Source organism: Protopterus annectens, chromosome 17.part0, assembly GCF_019279795.1.
Source record: "Protopterus annectens isolate FY-2018-M chromosome 17.part0, PAN1.0, whole genome shotgun sequence".
Taxonomy (NCBI): domain Eukaryota; kingdom Metazoa; phylum Chordata; order Ceratodontiformes; family Protopteridae; genus Protopterus; species Protopterus annectens.
The window spans coordinates 350185999-350209598 of NC_056751.1; the positions used below are offsets into that span (position 1 = coordinate 350185999).

The following is a 23600-nucleotide window of genomic DNA, read 5'->3' on the forward strand; positions in this document are numbered from 1 at the left end:
TCTTTGCTGGCCAATTTCTGCTAAACCGAGGTGGCTGTACCTGTAAGAAATCCTTGACTGTTTGCATAGATTTAGCTTTATCCTCCATTTTCTTTAACACCTCTTCTGCCTTAACACCAAACAAGGTATCATGCTGTAAAGGAGCATCCAATAATTTTGCCTTAACATGATCAGGTAAACTCTGTTCTTTTAACCAAGCATGTCTTTGAATCACAGAACCTGTAACTGCGGCTCTACAAGAGGCCTCTAAAGAATCAAAACCACATTGCAGAGTATGTTTTCCCACCTGTTCAACTGCATGCAATAAATCCTGCATTTCTTTATAATCAGGAGCTTCTGAGCTCGCAAGCATTTTCTGTTTTAACTGAGCCATTAAATATTGTTGGTACTTAAGCATGTGAAACTGGCAATTTAAAGCTCTTACTGCTAAAGTTGCAGACGTGTATACTTTCTTCCCCATCTATCCAAAGCTCTGGAATCTCTGTCAGAGGGTACTGGATTTTTTGCAATGGAAGCCTTAACCCCTTTTGGACCCTGGGAAATAGCTTCTGGATCAGCAGAAGGGTTTTTGTAAAGAAACTTGTGAGAGTCAGGGACTCTATAGTACCTGTCTGGCTTGGCTGGAGCAGGGGGCAAAGAATCAGGAGATAAGCTGGATTCAGAGAACACATCATCCACAATGTCTAGCACAGGCAGAATAGCTAGCGGCCTGTGTTGAGGCAATAAAAGGAAATCCCTGAGCCTTTTCTTGGATTCTGAGTAATCCTGACTTTCCCAATGGAAATGCTCCCTCATGGTATGTAAAGTTTCCCCAAAAGAATAATCCTCAGGAGAAGAGGCTGAAGGGATAGATTCTTCAGCATCAGAGTCCTCATAGGGGGGTAGAGAGTATCCCTGGTCTGAAGAGGAATCAGAGGAATCATAGTCTGTGTATCCTGCCTAGGCCTTTTCTCAGGTGGGGGATGGGAACCCCTGATTAGAGTAATGAGGTCTTCAGCCATTTTAAGCATCTGTTTCTTAGGCATGGAGGACTGTCCAGGAGAATGCTGTACTTGTTTCTTTGTCTTTAATGGTACCTTTGTCTTGGTTGTTGTTTTAATGGTAAGTTGTGAAGGTCTGAAAATACCCTCAGAAGCCGATGCCTGCTCAGCGGCTCCGGACCCGAGGGATTAGTTTCCATAGGCCCAATACTTTGAGTTTCCAGAGGCGTAGTTGTCTCCACGTGGGAGTCAGAAGCGGCCTGTGGCTCCGAGGTAGCGGGTCTCAGCGGCTGCAAAAGCGCCTCACTGAGAACCGGCGAACCAGCAACTGGCCTAGAAGAGGTTTTGTCGTCGGTTTTGGACCTTGGATGCCTGTCTTTATCCTTGTCTTTGCATTTTTTCGGTATTGAGGTCGTCGGTTGATCCGACGGCATAGTATAATTGAACCTTCGGCCAAAGTAGTGCAAAGCAAAATCAAAACGTCTTTTTATAGTGTGTTTGTTAAATCTAGAACAAAACCAACAACTGGTGACGTCATGATCAGGGCCTAGGCATGGAATACAGTAAGAGTGGAAGTCCTTATGAGGTATTTGCTTCCCACAAGAAATACAATTATTAACTTTTTCTGACATTGGTCTGAGGCAAGAAAAAAGTTTCCCCAATGGGGTACTTAGCTTTATTGAAGACTTCGGATCTGAAATTTGGCTTCGAAAATCTCAGGAGTCGGCCGACCGGCACTTGCGAACTGCTTATGCTTTGGGCACCACGCAGCAAGAAAGACTGAAGAAAATGGCGTCGGATGCATCTTATATACCCCTGGCACACTGACGTCAGGGAGGAAGCGACAGCAACCGACGCCGGACCAAGACTTTGGAACTCTGGCCGACTGTGGGACTGCCTGATGGCAGGATAACCCAAGTGTAATGACTGCAGCAGTGTAACACGATGAACATCTTGTTTTTGTACCTTTGCCCATTGATTGCGTGGCAGGTCTGGCATACCTTTTGCCTTTGGAAGGGTGTGGAAGTGGAACCTGTAGCCCTGACAGACTATATTTAAGACCCATTTGTCCTGGGTGATCATGTGCCAATTTTGTGAAAAAAGTGCTAGCTTTCCCCCTAAGGGTGCTGCCAAAAGATAAATGCTTGGCACAGGCAGAGGGAAGTCATTGGGACTGTTTCCTATATGGCTGTGATTTGTCTTCTCTGCTTTTGGAGGAAGAAGCACCCCATTGTTTGGGCCTGTATGAGCCCTGGGCTGTTGTCTGCCTCTAGGGCATCTATATCTGCCTCTTTGTGGCCTGTCTGACACAGGAAAGGACCAGTTCTTAGAAAGCCAGTTCCTGCTAAATTTGGGTGGCTGTACCCGTAAGAAATCCTTTGCTGTCTGCATAGATTTAGCTTTATCCTCCATTTTCTTCAACACCTCTTCTGCCTTAACACCAAAGTATCATGCTGTAATGGAGCATCCAATAATTTTGTTTTAACATGATCAGGCAGAGTCTGTTCCTTTAACCAAGCATGCTTTCTAATGGCAGAACCTGTAACAGCGGCCCTGCAAGAGGCCTCCAGTGAATCAAAACCACATTGCAAAGTATGCTTTCCCACTTGTTCAGCTGCATGCAATAAATCCTGCATTTCCTTGTTCTCAGAACTTTCAGAATTTGTCAACATTTTCTGTTTTAACAGAGACATTAAATATTGCGGATATTTTAGCATATGAAACTCACAATTTGAAGCCCTTACAGTCAAGGTAGCAGAAGTGTAAACTTTGTTCCTCCCATCTGTCCAGTGCCCTTGAATCTCTATCTCAAGGGACAGGGTTTTTTGCAGTAGAGACCTTGACCCCTTTGGGACCCTGAGATATAGTTTCTGGGTTAGCAGCAGGGTTTTTATATAGAAATGTATGAGAATCTGGAACCCTGTAGTATCTGTCTGGCTTAACAGGTGCAGGAGGTAAAGAGTCGGGAGACAGGCTGGACTCTGAAAATACATCTACAATGTCTAGAACAAGTGGAATAGCAAGAGGTCTGTGCTGAGGTAGTAAAAGAAAGTCTCTGAGCCTTTTCTTAGATTCTGAGTAATCTTGACTTTTCCAGTGGAAATGCTCCCTCATGGTATGCAGGGTTTCCCCACAGGAATAATCCTCAGGAGGAGAAGCTGAAGGAATAGATTCTTCAGCATCAAAATCCTCATAGGGAGGAATAGAGTATCCCTGTTCTGAAGAGGAGTCAGAGGAAATGCAAACCTGATCAGAGGAATCATATTCAGTGTCTTGCCTAGGCCTCTTATCAGGAGGGGGATGGGAACCCCTGATCAAAGTAATTAGGTCTTCGGCCATTTTGAGCATCTGTTTCTTAGGCGTGGAAGTCTGTCCTGGAGAATGCTGTACTTGTTTCCTTGTCTTTAAAGCTGTTTTAGTCTTTGTCTTGGATGCTGAAGTTGGCTTGATATAAAGCTGTGTAGGTCTGAAAACACCCTCAGAAGCCAATGCCTGCTCAGCGGCTCCGGGCCCATCTGAGGGATTAGTTTTCGAAAGCCCAATACTTTGAGTATCCAGTGGCCTAGTTGTCTCCACGTGGGAGCTGGAGGTGGCCTGTGGCTCTGAGGTAGTGGGTGTCAGGGACTGCGAAAGCGCCTTACTGAGAACCGGCGACCGGCCTAGAAGAAGCTTTGTCGTTGGTTTTGGACCTTGGATGCTTGTCCTTTTCTTTTTCCTTGTGCTTTTTATGAACTCCGGTTGTCGGCTGTTCCGATGGCATTATATAGTTAAACCTTCGGCCAAAGTAATGAAAAGCAAAATCGTAACGACGCTTAATAGTGCGTTGGTTAAATCTAGCACAAAACCAACAACTAGCAATGTCGTGGTCAGGGCCTAGGCAAGGAATACAGTAAGAATGAAAATCCTTATGAGGTATTTGCTTCCCACAAGAAATACAATTGTTAACTTTTTCTGACATCGGTCTGGAGCAAGAAAAAAAGTTTCCCCAATGGGGTACTTAGCTTTATTGAAGACTTTGGATCTGAAATTCAATTTTGAAAATCTCAGGAGTCGGCCGACTGGCACTTGTGAACTGCTTCTGCTTCGGGCGCCGTGCGGCAAGAAAGACAAGAAAATGGCGCCGGCTGCATCTTATATACCCCTGGCGCACTGACGTCAGGGAAGAGGCGACAGCAACCGACGCCGTACCAGGACTTTGGAATTCAGGCCGACTGCGGGTAGCCTGCCAGCAGGATAACCCCAAGTGTAATGACTGCAACAGTGAAACACAATGAACATCAGGAGGCATCAGCTTCCTTCGAGGCAAGATTGCAGTGAGCAGTGAAAGATGGCAGCTTGTACGAGTGACTGATTTCTTCACTTTTTACCTCTTACAATTCCATGTAGCAGCTGCTAAAATGCATACTTGGGGCAGTTAAGTAATTACAGCAAAAAATAAAAAAGCTTTTGCCCACCTTCACTGACTACAACCAGCCATGATGGGTAGCAGACAGATCAATCATGTGGTAGGATGTGTTGAATGGATGAGAGGGGAGAACCCCAAAAAGTATACAACAAGCTTGGACAAGTAAAACTGATGGAAGAGACAGTGGAACAATGCAACAATCATGCTGTTTTCAGGTGAGCCTTTCACAAATGAATACATTTTTGTTACTGAATCCTTGGATATCCTATTATTAATAGTGCATGCACATACTGTAGGTTGAGAAAAATGGGTAGATGTTCATATTAATAAACTAGAAAAAAATGAGTGTAATATAACCCACAATCCAAGCTGTATAGCATTTAAGTTTGAGAATGGGAGGGCTTTATAACCCACGAAGAAGAAAATTTTCAGCTAAAACTGATCAGAAAAAATGCCATATTGAAACAGAAATGATTCTTTTGGATATTAATTGTAAGCTTTAAAAGTGCATGGGCTGTAATACATATGACAAAGTATAAATGTTTAAAACTCCAAGAAAGAACATTATTGAACTTTCTGACACAATCTGCTGGGGGGGGGGGGGGGGTACTGTCATATTAGTTGCTCACACAGCATTTTCAGTAATGTTGGCTTCACCCACTTTCTATGCCTTCAGGGATTGTTTCCTTGTCTTTCCATTTCTGTTGTATTGACTATAGGATCACCTGTTTAGGATGATTTTTGTATGAATTCACTGGGGGCTGTGTTATTACACTCTATTTTTCCCCACTTTACGTTGCAGACTTCTGGCAGCAGCAGTGCCTAGAGCAACAGAAGTAGTGGAGGCTGCAGCTAAGAAGGCACTGGAGAGTTGGCGAAGCCCATACCAGTGCCTCCTGCAGCATGTGCAAAACTCACTGAAATGACAGGCTCTAGACGCCAAGCCACTGGGAACCCTTCTCTCAACATTAGAGACTGCTCACCCTGATGACCCTGACAGGGGTCTAACTGGTAGTCCCTAGGCGGGTTTGATAGTGTGCATGTCTTTGTGTCCTTTCACTATCTTTTCCTATCATCTATGCACCAATCACATTGCATCATAACCACCCCTTGTGCAATAACACCCCCACCCCCATCAGCTCCATCACAGGTCATCCACCTGCCTGTCTACCCCTCCTTTGTAAACCCTGCCTACTGTGTAATCACTTACCCTTATTCATGTTATTTTATGTTGAGTCTTAGCCATTAAGTCTTCCCTATACTGTTCCCCATTTTCACTAATATAGAAAAAGTGGGTCTATTTTCACCAAAAGAAGTTAATATCATCCTCTACTACCTTCTCCTGTCTTTTCTTCCCCCGTTTTTTCCTGCTTTACTATCTGCCCTTTTTCAACCCACACAAATCAAATAAACTAGTATTCACCAATGAGCACTGTCATATTAAGGTTGTTGGTACAGTAGATCTATCTATGTCAGCACTGCAATGTCAAGACAGAAGCAACATCTCACACTGGAGTCTTGTGAAATTAGTGCAAGGCCATGTTTATCTGCTTACTTAGCAAATTTACAAAGATAAAGCTGACTATCACATGTGTGCATTTCTTGTGCATCAGTACAGGACTTCTACTGCACACTTTCTCCGATTTCCACAGTTACAGCTCTGCACAGTTTGGCTGAGTGCTTTTTCATATTCTGCACATATATAATAACCAGAGCTGTTTTGCTCAAATATACCATACCTGCATTCTACATAGCATCGCTATTTAGTGACTTCTCTTCCAGACATGTTCGGTCCATAACAATGAATACCACCCATTTTGTCTGGCATTACTTACTGACAGTAATCCTGAGTGATTTACCAGGAAACCAGAAATTTTATGAGTTATAAGAAAGAGGGCAAAAATCAGTGACAGCTGATCAATATGCAGCTTGCATCCAAGACCTGACCAAACAAATATAACTTGATTTACATTATAAATCCAATACAAGTAAAACAGTTAAAGCATTTCAGTTAAGTGCCAGAGTATATGATATTTAGACATCTAAAATAACCAGATACCATAAACCAGCACAGACAACTCAGATAATAGACATTACAGTTCAAGTATTCATACAAGCAGTAATACTAAGTAACAACATTCCAAACAAAACAGGAGATGAACTAGCCACCATGCACAAATAAAGGCCCCTTATAATTAGCAACCACTACCAGTCATTTCACACAAGCCTGGAAATAAACAATGCAAAAATACCTTGGTTGACACAAGTTGTAAGACCTCGATCAACTCCAGACAACAAACTGAAACTAATGAAAACTGAAAGTAGTCTTAAAAATAACATCCCAAAATTTATAAGAAAAAAACACCTACAGTGTGAAGAGTGAAAGTATCCCCTTTTCCACCTATTCTACTTCTTAGCAAACACTGTGAAGAGCCTTGGGCTACTTTGTTTAGGCTTGCAGTGCTGACAGCATCAGGTATTGTGCTCTCAAGACAAATAAACAGCAACTACTCTTACTAAACTTCAGTATGTATACTTCCCAAAAAGGCGCTTATTTATCTTCACAGGAGCCATGATGAAGGTAGTGGAAATGGATGACAATCAGGAAACAAATCCAAATTATACTTGCCTTAAGTGCCCTGAAAGCAGGGATGTAGCAAACTGGTAACTTTGTGGAGCAGAATACTGGAGGGAAGTTGCAAGCTGTTAAGTGGGCCCAATGAAGGTATAAAGAGAAGTTGTTGAGCTATCCTAATGTCTGACTGTCTACTCAAGTTCATCTCTTGGGATGTTGGCGACACCAAAAGCAACCAAGTCCATGTGAAATGATCACACGCTACAAAAGCAGCTTAAAGTAAGATCTACACTCTGTCACTATATTATTCTAGCAGCTTCCCAAACAGACCTTACCTCGTGGATGTTAAAAATGCTGTTAAGAGAAAAAAAAAAACAACTGAATGTTTTGTGATACAGATGGTAAGAGATGTTCTGCCTTGGAAAGCTGCATCCCTCCTGTAGCAAAAGTATGAAGTGAAGTGGAGGCCAACTAAAAGCAGTATAAATGTCTTGCAATGATGAAGTGCAATTAAACAATGAAAACCTGAAATCATTCTAAGAATTTCTTCATTAGCTCTGAAGATATGACGAGTCAATCTGTAGCTCCCAAATGAAAATCTAAAACGGTGCAATCATGAATATCAACACCCAGTAACCAAGATCCAAGTCAACCAAATATCACAGCTACTCCAAGACCAAAGATGGGAATACTCGTAAGAGTCACAGCCTCTTTATCATGACTGAATCTGCAATATGCTCAGAGTGCCCTTGGGAACTCTTGAGAATCTGAACACCACAATGAGAAACTCTGATCACATGTGTTCTCTCAAATGATGAAGAAGAAATTATCTCATATCTGAAAGTGCGCAGCCATCTGGAAAGAGGTGGACAACAAACGGGCTCCGGCATTTAGCTCGCAAGACATTTCCCTGCGAGCTACATCACCAAAACCAAATGGCTGCAGCAGCACTTTGTCATAGTGCAATATGGCTGAAAAGCATAGCCGCTGCAGCTGTAATCTATGCATGGAAATTTTATACATGGTGGCGATCCTTACAGACAGCTGTCCGACTTTATTCACGCAGAGACAGCCGTACTGGATGTGTAACACATTCCTTATTCTCATTCAAGGAATGCATTTATTTAATGATTTATTTATTTTGTTGTCAGACGTCTGACAAAAAAATAAATAGATAATTAAATAAATGCATTCCTTGAATGAGAATAAGGAATGTGTTACACATCCAGTACGGCTGTCTCTGCATGAATACAGCCGGACAGCTGTCTGTAAGGATCGCCACCAGGTATAAAATTTCCGTGCATAGAATACTGCTTCAGCGGCTATGCTTTTCAGCCATATTGCACTATGGCAAAGTGCTGCTGCAGCCATTTGGTTTCGGCGATGGTTTGTCTTGCGAGCTACACGCCGAAACCCACAACAAACAGTATGGTTCACCATTAACTCTGCTACAGCTGAGCTACTCAGTCTTCACAAGGCAAACTTAACTATGACTGACATGTTTTCTACCAAATGTCACAAGGGAGGAACGTAACAACAATGGAAGCAAATAAAAGAGCATTAAACCTGCCTGTGGGGGAAGAAAAAAAATAAGGAAAATATAATTTAGTTATCAGATAAAAGGACATCAAATGCCAAAGAAAACCACAAAGCATTTGAGGATACATAAGCAGAAACAGATTGTTGAGAGAAAGCAGAAGGGACTATGCCATACATCTCTATGCCAATTGAAATATTTTTTAAAACTTTTGACAGTACAAACCCCCACCCACCCCCACCCCCCCTTTGGAACATACATGCATAACTGGTGTTTTAGTTCTAAGCTTCTTTTCAGTGTGAACACACATTTAAACAGAAAGATGGTAAATAATGCAGCAACATTCAGTGAAGTTTTTAGCTGTGAATGCATTTTACTTGGGACTTCCAACTTTCAGAGGGGTTTTCAGCTGTAAAATTTTACCTACCTGCAACTTTTAACAAAAGGCAGTTTTTGTTACTTAAACAAAAATGTACAACACATTTTCTGTTTCAAATCATCTCTGAAACGCACTTTATCCCGAATAAACAGTTACATAATTATGTTTTTGGCATTCTACATTTTCTTCTGGAGGTAAGTTAAAAAAACATTAATTTGTTGTAATGCTACTGACCATCATCAAACACGTTAGCATGTACTTTAGTGTGCAAGTCCATAACTGGTCATTTTTAACATTTAGACAAAAGCAATAACATTATACAAGAAAGACTGACAAATCCAAGAAATTAGAAAATGCACACCAAGTAAGTCTGACATTAGTAAAAGGACAAAAAAAATCTATGTACTTCCTTAAAAATATCCATAACCTTTAATTCTACATATACTGCTCAAAATGCATCTATCCAAAAAGATGCAACCTTTTCTCACTACCACCTTACAAAGAAAGGAATACTGTGCTGGTGAGTGTTTGTTAACTCAAGGTAGTTTACCTTTAAGGCTTGTTGAAGATTTTATTTTACAAAATAAAACACCTGCCACATTTGTGACAAATGCTAGGCTTGATGCCAAGAGAGCATTGACAGAGGGATATTGAATGATATCTGTAGCAAAAGAAAGCACAATCTACTTAAAAGAAATGTAAGTATCAGTGCCTCATGCTCAAATATAAAGCCACCCAACCAACTTCTACCCGTTAAGGGATTTCAATTTTTGAACCTACTACACAAGGTCAAACACTGCAAAAACAAGTGATCCTACAGTCGATTATCTGAACGTCAATTATCTGAAACGTCAGTTATCAGAACACAGCCTTCCAAACTTTTTGGGTAGGAAAAATCAAAGTTTGAATATGTAAACATTATACATATTCGCTTGTGAGTGTTTTTTGAGCTTGTAGCCTGCTCGTGTACGAAAAATATTATTTACTTCCACTGGAATCTCTAAACGGTTGAAATGTGTAGCCCCTGTGTGCAGAAAAACACAAGATTTAGAAGTTTTTTATCCAGTTCAATGTATGTTTGATTATCCGAACTACCCTAGGTCCCAATTAGTTTGGATAATCGACTCTCTACTGTATACTTAAACAGATGGTCCAAATTTATAATCTCATATGACAACTTCAGCTCAGTGTATTGAAAACATGTTTGTAAAGTTGTTCTCAATAAAAACTTGCATACAAATTCAGGTGGCATACAACTCTCACACTTTGTACAGTAGGAAAATTGATTTATTTGTGTTCCAGTGATATACATCCTGATGTCCAGCTGCAGTTAAATTACTTGGTATACAATATAACAACAGATTATGTGGTTTAAAATTTATTAATTTACCTCATCAAGTGCTTTGTCTTCCAGTGCAGTTAAATCAACTAAAGGATTCTTCACCCCTTGGCAGACCATCGATTTTAATCCTACAGTTAAAAAATAAATAAATGATGTTTCCAACTCACCAATCAATCTTTTAAAAGGTCAGAAAAAACTGGAATTAATTTTAAATTGTATTACACTTCTGTAAGGCAGCCAGACTACCTACATAAATTAATTTCAAATACCTTGTTGTGGAGAAGCAGCGTGAATGGCGATGGTTACTTACAGCAAACAGAAATAATTTGTTTGCAGAGGCTGTTTTCAGGAATGTGTAAACATGCTACATCTGACTGCTACAACTAACCATTGCTAGAGGACTAATCCGGTCACTAAAGGATAAAAAATAATTAACAACACAACAGTAACATCTAATACAATGTTCGAACATGCGTCAAAGTTCAGAAAGTACAGTTGTGTACACTTACCATAAATGTAGATGATCGAGTGTATTCACTGTTGCAGTCATTACATTTGGGTAATCTGCTGGCAGGTTGCCCTCAGTTGGCCTGAATAACAAAGTCTTGGGTCCTGCGTTGGCTGCTGTCTCCTCTTCCATGACGTCAGGTAGTTAGGGGTATAAAACATGCAGGCAATGCCATTTTATTCAGTTTTTCTTGCCCCAGATGTCAGGTGCTCCCAAATGGGGAGCAAATATATATATATATATATATATATATATATATATATATATATATATATGCATATCTCTCTCTCTCTATATATATATATATATATATATCTATATATATATCTCTATATATATATATATATATATATATATATATATATATATATATATATATATATATATCTGTATATCTATATATCTATATATCTATATATATATAAAACAAACAGCAATATATGTAAATGCACCTTTAGCAACATAAACTTTACCTTTATCTGAAAGCAAATACACCACAAAGGCTTTAGAATATACTGAAGGAAAGAGAAGTTATAGAAAAAGGGGATGGCAGGTGGGTAACCTGGACTGCAACAGTGAATACACTCGAACATCTACATTTATGCTAAGTGTACACAACTGTACTATGTTCTTCGTGTTTCACTGTTGCAGTCATTACATTTGGGTAGAATCCCAAAGCTATGGATGGGAGGATGGAATTAAATAGCATGAGGAGGGGCTATAAGGCTCTGCAGAACTGCAGTGGCAAATCCTGGCCTGGATTTGGAGAAGAGAGGCAAATTATAATGCTTTGTGAAGGTATGGAGAGAGCTCCAGGTAGCAGCTTTTAGAATGCCTTTGGTTGGAACTCCTCTGAGAAAAGCTGCTGAGGTAGAGGCAGCCCTGGTGGAATGTGACCCGATTCCCTTGGGCACAGGTTTACCATGGTGCAAGTAGCAGAAACTAATGCAGTGGCTTATCCACCTAGAAATAGTCTTCTCTGATGTAGCCTTCCCCTCTGATCCTGAAGCAAATGCCGCCAGTACTTGCTCAAGACTTTCTTAGAGATTTGGTCCTGTTTAAGAAGAATCTTAGTTGTCTGTGTATGTCCAATGAATGCAGAATCCACTTCCCCTTGTTCTGCGGATTTGGGTAAAATGTTGGCAGATGAATTGTTTGGTTAAGAGCCACACTGGATACCACCTTAGGCATAAAGGAAGGATTGGTCCTGAGGGACACCCTGTCCGGGTGAAATGTAATAAAAGGCTCCACAGCCACGAGAGCCTGCAGTTCTGAAACCCTTTTTGCTGAAGTGATTGCCAAGAGGAAAGCTGTTTTCCAAGACAAAAATTTTATATCCGCAGTAGCTGCTGGTTCAAAAGGAGGCAGGGTGAGTTTTTCCAGCACAAAATTGAGGTCCCATGCAGGAGTTAGTGATCTTCTGGGAGGCCTTAAATTTTTGGCCCCTCTAAGATACTGTTTTAGCAGAGGATGAGAAAAGAGGGGAGGCTCCATGTTGTAATGAGCTGAGATGGCAGAGGCATGGATTTTTATTGAAGAAAAAGATAGGCCCTTGTCAAGCATCTCAGTCAAGTATTGTAAAATCTGAGGGATATTTGGTTTTGCTGTGCCCGTTCCTTGTGCTTGGTTCCAAGCACAGAATCTCTTCCATTTATCAGCATAAGATTTTCTAGTACTAGGCCTTCTGGCTTCCAAAATGACATCCATCACAGATTTATTGAGAGGTGTTGTTTTAATAATAAAATGATCAGCCATGCTGCAAGGTTCAGAGTTTGGAGCTGAGTGTGCAGAATTTGATTGTTCTGCTGACAGTAGATGAAGTATTTGAGGCAAGTACCAAGGAGGGAGTTGAGACATATTCTTTAGAATTGGGTACCAGTGCTGGTGAGGCCAGTCCGGAGCAATTAGGATCATTTTTGGTTTTTCCTGTTTGACCTTTAGTAAGACCTTGAAGAGAAGAGGCAGAGGGGGAAAGGCATAGACTGATAAGTTTTTCCAACTGAAGGATAGGGCATCCACTTTCCATGCTTGTCTGTGATAAGTCCTTGTGCAGAATTTGTCCAGTTGATAATTTTGGGGAGAGGCAAATAGATCTATGTCTGGGCTCCCTCATTTCTGTGTTACCATGCTGAAGATTTGTGGATCCAGTTTCCACTCGTGCGGGTCCATAAAATTTCTGCTTAGGTCATCTGCCAGAGTATTTTGTTTTCCTGGCAGGAATTCAGCTTGAAGATGTACTTGGTAAGTCAAAGCTGTGTTCCACAATGCCATGGCTAGTCTGCAAAGGGGGTAGGAATGTGTACCCCCCTGCTTGTTTATGTACCACATAACCGTGGTGTTGTCCGTCTTTATCAGTAGTTGTCCTGGATGAAGTAAGTCCTTGAAGGCTGTCAGAGCATTCTGAACAGCTAGCATCTCTTTCTGGTTGATATGCAGATGCATTTGTTGTGGGATCCATGTACCCTGAATGAATCTCCCCGCCAGGTGGGCCCCACAAGCATAGTCTGATGCATCTGTAGTTAGGGTTTGGGTGGCAGGGGGTAGAGTGAATGACAGTCCCTTGTTTTGGTGACATGTCTCTGCCCACCAAAGAAACTCCTGTTGTAGGCAGGGAATGAGAGGAATCATTGTTTCCAGAATGTGACAATGTTGACTCCATAAACTTTTTAGGTACCATTGAAGTTTCCTCATATGCAGTCTTGCACATGGAATTAGTAGAATGCAGGATTCCATGAACTCCAAAGCCTGCGGAATTTGTCTTGCAGATAACTGGGTTTTTGTTGCCATCTGTTTAAAGTATGTTGTCAGTTGCCTCTGTTTGTCTGGCGTAAAGTAAGCCATCTGGGCAGTTGTATTCAAGCTTGCACCCAGGAATGTAATTATTTGAGAGGGTACCAGTTGGGATTTCTTTTCATTTATTGTGTACCCTAGGCATGTTAGTAGCCTTTTTACAAATGCCAGACGTTGAAGAAGAATGTCCTTGTTCTCTGCTTGAATGAGACAGTCGTCCAGGTAAGGATAAACTTGTATGCTTCTTTGTCTGCAAAATGCAATTACTGGTGCCAGGCACTTTGTAAAGACTTTGGGCACAGTAGATAAGCCAAAGGGCAGTGCAGAGGATTGGTAATGCAAAAAACCTGACTTGAAGCGCAGGTATCTTCTGCACGATTCTCTTATTGGGATATGCAGGTATGCCTCTTTTAAGTCTAAAGTCACTAACCAAGCGTTCCTGCCCAGCATAGGCAGTAGCTGTTGTAAAGTCAGCATTTTGAATTTTGGAATGTCCAGGAACGTGTTCAAAATCAATAAGTCCAGTATTGGACGCCAGGCATTGTCTTTTCTGGGTACCAGGAAAAGTCTTGACTAAAAACCTTGTCCTTTTTCCTGTTCTGGTACTGGTTGCATAGCCCCCATTATCCATGAGGGACGTAACTTGTTTCTCAGCCTCTGCCCATTGATTTTGTGGCAGATCTGGCCAACCGTTTGGAATTGGCAAAGTATAGAAATGAAATCTGTACCCCTGGGATACTATGTTTAATACCCACTTGTCCTGGGTAATTAACTGCCACTTTTGAGCATGAAGTGCTAATTTTACCCCCAAGGGGGCTGCCAAAAGATAAGTGCTTGGTGAAGGTAGTGGGAAGTCATTGAGACTGCTTACTGTAGGGTTGTGCTTTGTTTCCTCCAGATTTGGAGGTGGAGGCACCCCATTGCTTTGACCTGTAAGAACCCTGTGATTGGTATCTAGAGCCTTTTGAGCACCTGGATTTGCCTTGAGAGGCTCTGTTGGACACAGGAAAAGACCATTTTTTAGTAGGCCAGTGCCTACTGAACTTGGGTGGCTGCACTTGTAAGAAATATTTTACAGTTTGCATAGATTTAGCTTTGTCTTCCATTTTCTTTAAAACCTCTTCTGCCTTATTACCAAACAGAGTATCATGCTGTAAAGGGGCATCCAACAATTTAGCTTTAACATGATCAGGCAGATTTTGCTCCTTGAGCCAGGCATGCCTTCTAATCACAGATACAGTAACTGCGGCCCTGCAAGAGGCCTCCAAGGAATCAAAACCACATTGCAAAGTATGCTTTCCAACCTGTTCTGCTGCATGCAATAATTCCTGTAAATCTTTATTTTCCACACAATCAGAAATCAACATAATTTTCTGTTTCAATAAGCCCATAACATGTTGTTGATATTTAAGCATATGAAACTGGCAGTTTAAGGCCTTAATTGCCAAGGTTGCAGACTTATAAACCTTCTTTCCCCATCTATCCAGCACCCTGGAATCTATATCAGAGGGGGGTAGGGTTTTTGGCTGTAGAGGCCTTTACATCTTTGGGACCCTGTGAGATAGTCTCAGGATCAGCAGCAGGATTTTTGAATAGAAATTTGTAGGAGTCAGGAACCCTGTAATATCTGTCTGGCTTACTAGGAGCCAGAGGTAGGGAATCAGGAGCCATGCTTGATTCCAAAAACACATCAACAACAATGTCTAATACAGGAGGTATTGTCAAAAGCCTATGCTGAGGAAGAAGAAGGAAATCCCTAAGCCTCTTTTTTGATTCAGAGAAATCCTGACTTTCCCAATGAAAATGCTCCCTTAAAGTATGCAAGGTTTCTCCAAAAGAATAATCCTCATGAGGAGATGCAGATGGGATGGATTCTTCTGCATCTGAATCCTCATAGGGTGGAACAGAAAATTCCTGATCAGAAGAGGAATCAGAAGAAATGGAAACCTGATCTAAGATTCATAATCAGTGTCTTGCATAGGCCTCTTAGCGGGGGGGGGGGGTTGGGAACCCCTGATCAAGGTAATTAAGTCCTCAGCCATTTTGATCATCTGTTTTTTAGGAAGAGGGGCCTGAGCACGTGGCTCATGCATCAGTTTTTTAGACTTAGAAGATGTTTTTGAAGCTGGCGTCTGTTTTATATAAAAACATTAAGGCCTGAAAACACCCTCAGAAGCCGGTGCCTGCTCAGCGGCTCCGGACCCATCCAAGGGAGAGACGTCCGCGAGTTCAATACTCTGAGAATCTCATGGCATACCGGACTTTGCATGGGTCTCAGTAGAGGCCTGCGACTCAAAAGTAGCGGGCATCAGGGGCCGCGAAAGCACCTCACCGAGTACCGGCAAACCGACAACTGGCTTAAGAAAAGCTTCGTCATCGGTTTTGGACATCGACGGTCTGTCTCTGACTTTTTCTTTGCGTTTTTTGTGAACTCCGGGTAGTCGGATTGCTAACTGGTGACATTTCAGGGTAATTAAATCTGGATCCAAAATATTTTGAGGCAAAAATATACCGACGCTTAATAGTGCATTGGTTAAATCTAGCACAAAACCGACAGCAAGACACGTTATGATCTGGGCCTAGGCAAGGAATACAGTACAAATGAAAATCCTTATGAGGCATTTGCTTCCCACAAGTAATGCAATTATTAACTTTTACTGACATCAGTAAGGAGCAAGAAAAAGTTTCCCCAACGGGGTACTTAGCTTTAGTTGAAGACATCAGTTCTGAAACTCGAATGCAAAAATTTCAGGAGTCTGCCGACCGGCACTTGCGAACTGCTTCTGCTTCGGGCACTGCGCGGCAAGAAAGACTGAATAAAATGGCGTCGGCTGCATGTTTTACACCCGTGATGACCTGACGTCATGGAAGAGGAGACAGCAACCGACGCAGGACCCAAGACTTTGTTATTCAGGCCGACTGAGGGCAACCTGCCAGCAGATTACCCAAATGTAATGACTGCAACTGTGAAACACGAAGAACATCAGAATAAATGTAAAGGCATTCATTAAAATAACTAATTTCCTCCCTTATCCAATATTTTTTCATTATGTTACCCAAAGATGAGTTGCAACAGAAAGGGATTCATTGTGGAGGTACTGCTGAAACCAGAAAATAATTAATCTGTGGTTGTTAGATTTTTACCATCAGTTTTTACCTGTTGAAAATAACAGCATAAAGCTACAAATTTTGTCTGCATCAAACTCTCTCCAGAAAATACATGTTACTTTATTTATTTATTTAAATTTGTTGACCGGGAGTGTCCGACTCGACATGGGTCCATTTTCAGCGGAGGCCCAGGGAGAAAAGCTCCACAGTTAAAATAAACAGATAGTAGTTACATTGGATTACACAGCGATTAACAGTTTAACATAGTATTTACTTACAACATATTTACAGATGAAGGACATAGTACATCAGTAGACAACTAGAATCTTTATCTGTGAAGTACATAATAAGAAGTTATGTCTTACCATAACGTTCCATGTTAGTTGTCTTCTTCTCGCCTTCTTTCTTGCTGGATGGGTTCGGAGCTGATCCTCGGCTCCGACTCGGCCTATACTATAGCTCAAGAGCTATTTTTACTGGCTCGAGGCAGCCCTATATCCCACAATACCATACACTAACTCCCCAGATCTCGTTTGGAAGCTAAAACATAGTATAAAAAGTAATATTATAATAATAATATTATAATCCTATTTTACGAGTACAGGTTACCTGCTAGTAACACTAAGGATAACATGAAAGATGCAACATATTGTATCTCCAGAAATGGAAGGACTCAGAACCTTGAGTCTATCCAGGCTAGGGGGCAGGAGGGAGGGGCGCAAGAAAGAAGGCGAGAAGAAGACAACTAACATGGAACGTTATGGTAAGACATAACTTCTTAATGTTAAGTTGTCATTCTCGCCTTCATTCTTGCTGGATGGGACAGCGTCCCTAGCATCTTAGTCCTGGGTGGCTCAATGGAACAGACTCCTGAGTACAGTGGAACCAAAATCAGCTCTATTTCTGGAGGCTAGATCAAGCTTGTAATGGGCAATAAAGGTATGTTTGGATGCCCATGCAGCTGCTGCACAAATGGCATCTAGGGGTAACCTTGCTTGAAAAGCTGTTGAAGTTGATAGTGCCCTGGTTAAATGAGCTTTAGGCCTAGAGGGTAGTTGCCTGTGTCTCAACTCATAGATCAAGGTAATAATAGATGTCAGCCATCTGGAAAGAGTAACTTTCGATACTGGAAGCCCTTTCTTGCCTGCAGCATAAGAGAGGAAGAGCTGGTCTGACTTTCTGAATTGTTTTGTCCTGTCTAGGTAATACCGTAATTGGCGATGAACATCTAATGAATGTAATTTTTGTTCAGCCCTGTTGGTATAGTCTGGGAAAAAGACGGGCAAATCAATGGAGTGGTTTAGATTTGCTTCCGATAACACTTTTGGTAGGAAGGAAGGGTTTGTTCTGAGAGTAACCCTATCTTTATGAAAAACCAAATAGGGAGGACGGACAGACAAGGCTTGAAGTTCCGATACCCTTCTGGCAGATGTTACAGCTACTAAAAACAGCGTTTTCCAAGAAAGAAGTTTGAGGGAGCAAGAAGCTGCCGGTTCAAAAGGGGGTAGAATTAGTGACGTTAGAACTAAATTAAAATCCCATTGTGGGGGTGGATCTTTGACTGGAGGTCTGAGCAACAAGATGCCCTTGAGAAAGGCTTTACAGAGTTTGTGGAACATAATATTTGCTTCTGAGAGTCCAACATGAAAATTAGCAATGGCCGCTAATTTTACCCTGATAGTGGCCGATGATGACCCCGAATGAAAAAGCTCCACCAGAAAGTCTAGAACCTCATGAATGGGTGCATGGAAAGGATCTAAGGATCTAGTTTGTGCCCAGTGTGAAAAACGCTTCCATTTACTCACATAAGTCTTCCTAGTATTGGACTTATGGGAAGCCAGAATGATATCACGAACAGGAGGAGAAATAAGGGGAAGCCTGGCTATGGCTGGAAGTGGAGCAACCAAGCTGTGAGGTGGAGCAACCAAGCTGTGAGGTTGATGGAATGTAGAGACTGATGCAGCTTGCCCGTGAGGTGGGTCAACAGATCCAGAAGGGGTTCCAGATGCCAAGGCTGTTCCAGTAGGTATTTGTGCAGGAACGGGAACCAAACTTGTCAAGGCCAAAACGGGGCAATGAGGATCATTTTGGATCGCAATGCGGTTGCTTTCTGAATTAGTTGCGGGATCAATGGAAAGGGAGGAAAGGCATAAAGAAGACCCCGGGGCCAAACGTGAACAAGAGCGTCTCTGAGGGGCTGGCCTGAAAGAGGAAAAAGTGTGAAGAAGTCGAGGCACATGCTGTTTTGCAGAGTTGTGAAAAGGTCGCAGCAAGGCTGGCCCCACTTCCGAAAAATTCCGTCTACTACCGCTTGATTTAGAGACCACTCGTGAGGCATGAGGATAGTTCTGCTCAATCTGTCTGCTATGACGTTGGACTTCCCGGGGATGTGCGTTGCTATCAGAAACCGTTGAGATGAAATCGCCCATTGCCAAAGTCTGAGTGCTTCTCGACAGAGGGGGTAGAACCTTGTTCCGCCCTGCTTGCTTATGTACCACACCACAGACATATTGTCCATTTGAATTGCTATAGTCCCCGTGGGAAGAGAGCTCTGAAGGGCCGGCAACATCAAAAGCACCACCCTCATCTCCAGGACATTTATGTGCAGGTGGCATTCTGACTGTTGCCAAGTGGCCTGGACCGTCCTGCCCTGATAATGCCCCCCCCACTCGATCAGGGAGGCATCCGTTGTGACAGTGGCAACTGGAGGGGGGAGAACAAAGGGTCTTCCCTGAAAAAGCTGAGGGGAAACCATCCACCAGGAGAGATGTTTCTTGCAAGATGGTGTTATTAAAATGTTGTGGGTCATTGGCAGCTGTTGAAAGGACCACTGAGAAAACAGCATCCACTGAAGGAGTCTCATGTGGAAGCGGGCTAATGGAAGTAGAAGAATCGCCGCCGCCATGAGGCCCAACACATTCAATACTAGCTTGACTTGGACTCTGCTGGGCTGAAACAGAAGCTGAACATTCCGCCTTATGTCTGTCAGTCTCTGAGGTGGTAATGTTGCAGACATTTCTGTGGTGTTTAATACGGCACCTATAAAGTTTATACATTGACAAGGCGACAAGGAGGACTTTGCAAAATTTATAGAAATACCCAGGCTGTTGCAAAGATGGATAGTATAATCCCTGGCAATTATGAGATCCTGTTTGGTGGTAGCGGAAATAAGCCAGTCGTCTAAGTATGGAAACACCTGGAATCCTTTTTGTCTCAGGTGAGCCGTGACCACTGCCAAACATTTGGTGAACACCCGGGGGGCTGTGGTGAGACCAAAGGGCAGGGCCCTGAATTGAAAATGACTGACTCCCAGCCGGAAGCGGAGAAACCTCCTGGAGCGCCTGTGTATTTTTATGTGGTAGTACGCGTCCTGAAGGTCTAATGAGCACATCCAGTTGTCTCTGCCCAAAAAGGGTAGAATGGACTGCAGTGTTACCATCTGAAATTTTGTCTTTAATACATAGTTGTTTAACCTGCTGAGGTCCAAAATCGGTCTCCAATCTCCTGTCTTTTTTGGTACCAAAAAGAATCTGGAGTAGATTCTGGATCCTAGCTGATCTGCTGGGACTGCCTGAATGACTTTTGTTTAACAGCTTTTTTATTTCTAGCTGAGCCTGACCCCTTGTGCAGGTGGTACGTCTGGTAAGGGTTTTGGCGGTTGTACCGGAGGGAAAGTGAAAGGAATTTTGTAACCCTCGGATAAGATCTTCTGTACCCATGTGTCTTGGGAGATGGATTGCCAGGCTTCCGGGTACAGAGATAATCTTCCCTCGACTGCCTCCGAAGGCGGACAGTCGGGCAGCTTCTCAGGGATGCTGAAAGGGTTGGTCAGGGAAAGATTCCCTGGAACCCTGGTTCTGTGGACCCCCTCTGCCCCTGGGGCGGCGTCTGTTATTATTCCCCCCTCTGCCTCTAGGGGGAAATTCACCACGTGTGGCAGGCGCGACTCCCTGTGGTTTGTGGAACCACATCTTTCCACCCCTCTGTCCTTTAGGATAAGGTCTAGAAGGCATGGAAAAACGGACTCCCACTGCAGAGAGAGTCTTACCATCTTGCTCGCATCTGGTGAGGGTATTCTTCACCTGAGGCCCGAACAATTCCGAACCGTCAAAGGGGGTGTTGGTGAAGGACGCCATGAAGGGGTCGGCAAAGTTACAGAGTCACATCCAAGCGTGACGTCTCAACGCAACGCCTGTGCCAGCAGCCCTACTCGCTCCATCGGCCGCATAAGAGATTAGCCGCATGGAGGAGTTAACAATGGAGTTCAGGGTAGCCAGCTGAGAGTTTATTTTGTCCTTAAACCCCGCAGCAGAAGGATCCTGTACCGTTTCACCCAGCTCTGTGAGCAAGTCTCTCTGAAGGCGGGTGAGATGACATAAATAGTTCAGCGATCGCATAGAAAATGTCGCTGAAGCAAAGGTCCGCTTGCCATACCTGTCCATGGTCCTGGACTCTTTGTTAGGAGGATGAACAGGTACAGAAGGATCAGCTAATTCCTTCTTAGTGGCTGCCGCTACCACCATAGCATCAACTGAAACACCTTTGGTGAGAAAGGATTTGTCATCTGGTGCAGAAATAAATTTAGAAGGCCTCCTAGGGGTAGGTTCCATTGAATCAAGAGCTGCCCACGCCTTTCTAGCCACTACCTCCATTAGTGGGTCGAAAGGTGGAGACACCCAGGAGGTGGAAGGGCGAGATCCAAAGGCGTCAAGGTAAATCGACTTGTCCTCGGAAGGTTTGAGAGTGGACCAATTTCCCCTCTGTCTTAGGATCTCCAGGATGTCTGAAAAGGAGACATCCTCAGAGGGGGATCTGGGGGAACCCTCCGACTCATCCAAGTCGGTGTCCAACGTGAGAGACTCGGGGGAGTCTATGTGCTTCCTCTTGCACTTTCTTTTCCTAGGAGGTTCCCCTGAAACTTCAGGGAAACCCTCGGAAGAGGAGGAGACACCCAAAGTGGGTACCTTATGCTTTGGATCCCTGCTGTCGGGTATAGGAGGGTGGCCAGAGACCGTAACAGGCACTACAGAGGGAGGAGCCGCAGAACTTAACCTTGGAGTGGACACTGGGTCCAGCACACTCCTCATCACCTCGAAGGCTCCCCTATCAGACACCAAAGGTAGCCCCGGCTCCGAAGAGACTGGAACCGCCCCCGGAACCGACAGAGAAGGCTCTGAGAATGATGTCGGGGCCGAACTAACCAGAGCCGAAGCTCCGAGAGGGAGAGCGGGGTCGGACAAGGGTCCGATGCCACTCGCCCCCTCGGAGCCGACAATGGAGTCCCGGCGCCCGGACCTCTCCATGGACGGAACCAATAAAGAGGTCGGAGCCAACGACACCGGAGCTGAAGGAGGGGGGTATCGGCTCTGAAGTGGGCAAGGTCACGGTTCCGACGAACTCCGGCTCCGAACTGGAGAGAAGAGTCGGAGGAGGAATGGATAACTGTATCGAAGGAGCCACAGTTTGGTGAGATGGGCTCTGAAGCATTTGGGCCAGTGCCTGAGATTTTATGAGTCTACTGACCACCATCTCGATGTCGTGGTCGGAGAGCCTGGAAGACCTCGATGAATGAGTCCTATGACTCCGCTCCGATAGGAAGGGGGACCTCGGAGCCGATCTGACGGACTCTAAAGAAGGGGACCTAGAGTGCTTGCGCGCTGGGGTCGGCTCCGATGATGGCTTCAGAGCGGAACCCACTTTGCTCGCCCCGGAGCCAGCCGGAGCAGTCTCGACAACACCAGCCCTCGGCTCAGAAGCTGGAGCCGAGGGTTTGGCAGTTTTTGATGACTTCCCCGAGCCAGACTTGGACGGGGAGTCATCAGGCTTTAACAAGCCCCTTAGAATAAACTTGTTACACCTTTCCTGCAGGACTCTTGAACTAAATCCGTGACAAATGGAACAAGAGTCCTGCAGGTATAAAGGCCCCAAGCAATAGACTCAAGAAGTGTGACAGTCTGTCAGAGACATTTTCTGACAGCACGAGTCACACTTCCTGAATCCCGAGACCTTAATGTCTTTGGACATTGCCCTAAAGACAGTCACTCAATCAGCACACACACTCACTCACTTACACACAAGGGGGAGATGAGGGGGCTGACTAAAACAACACACACACACACACACACACACACACACACACACACACACACACACACACACACACAGGGGTGAGTAAACAGAAAAACTAAAGCCTGTAGGCCTGATTATAAAAGTTAACTACAGGGGTGGGTAGGGCTTACGAAACAAACACTATTAAGTATAATATCGATAGGGAACAAAAGTAGGGAAAATAACCTAATAAACTACCTCAAAAAATATAGAAACTTTGTTGAAAATTCCTTTACTGACCTGAGCTGGTAAAAAAGGCAACCTCACAGCGAAGCGGCAAACGAGATCTGGGGAGTTAGCGCATGGTATTGTGGGATATAGGGCTGCCTCGAGCCAGTAAAAATAGCTCTCGAGCTATAGTATAGGCCGAGTCGGAGCCGAGGATCGGCTCCGAACCCATCCAGCAAGAATGAAGGCGAGAATGACAACTTAACATCAGACATTAACAAATGTTACAATGAGAAGTTCCTGCTGTATAATAAGTACTAGGCTTATAAGCATCTGAGCTTGCTATAATCAAGGTAGTTAGTGAAGTGGAAAGAAAGGTAGTGGATGGATGGGGTGGATGATATTAGAGTGGGAGTTGCAAGGGCATAGCCAGCATGTTTTTAGCTGTACTTTTTGTAAAGTTTTGAAGTGGGTGGCATGATGGTGTGGAGGTAATTGTGGGTGGGAGTGAGTTCCATAATTTGGCTATGGCACAAGAGAATAGTGCTTCACCAGCAGAGTTATTGGCTTTAGTGATCTGCAAGTGATTTTTGTTGCTGGATCTTAGTGGTCTGGTGGTACGATAGGGTTGGAGTAGATTCTGGAGGATGGGACATTTAGTGGATGGTTTACTAGTTTGTGGGTGAGTGAGAGTTGATA

General features: G+C 43.5%; 1 protein-coding gene across 1 annotated transcript in view; it reads right to left on the bottom strand.

Annotated features, from left to right (window-relative positions):
• The window catches only part of GTF2H1 (general transcription factor IIH subunit 1), a 1328232-nt gene that overhangs the window by 678175 nt on the left and 626457 nt on the right, over positions 1-23600 (bottom strand). The window contains exon 8 of the mRNA XM_044059405.1: positions 10268-10347. Coding sequence (XP_043915340.1) covers positions 10268-10347 — 80 coding nt within the window. The remainder of the gene's footprint in view (positions 1-10267; positions 10348-23600) is intronic.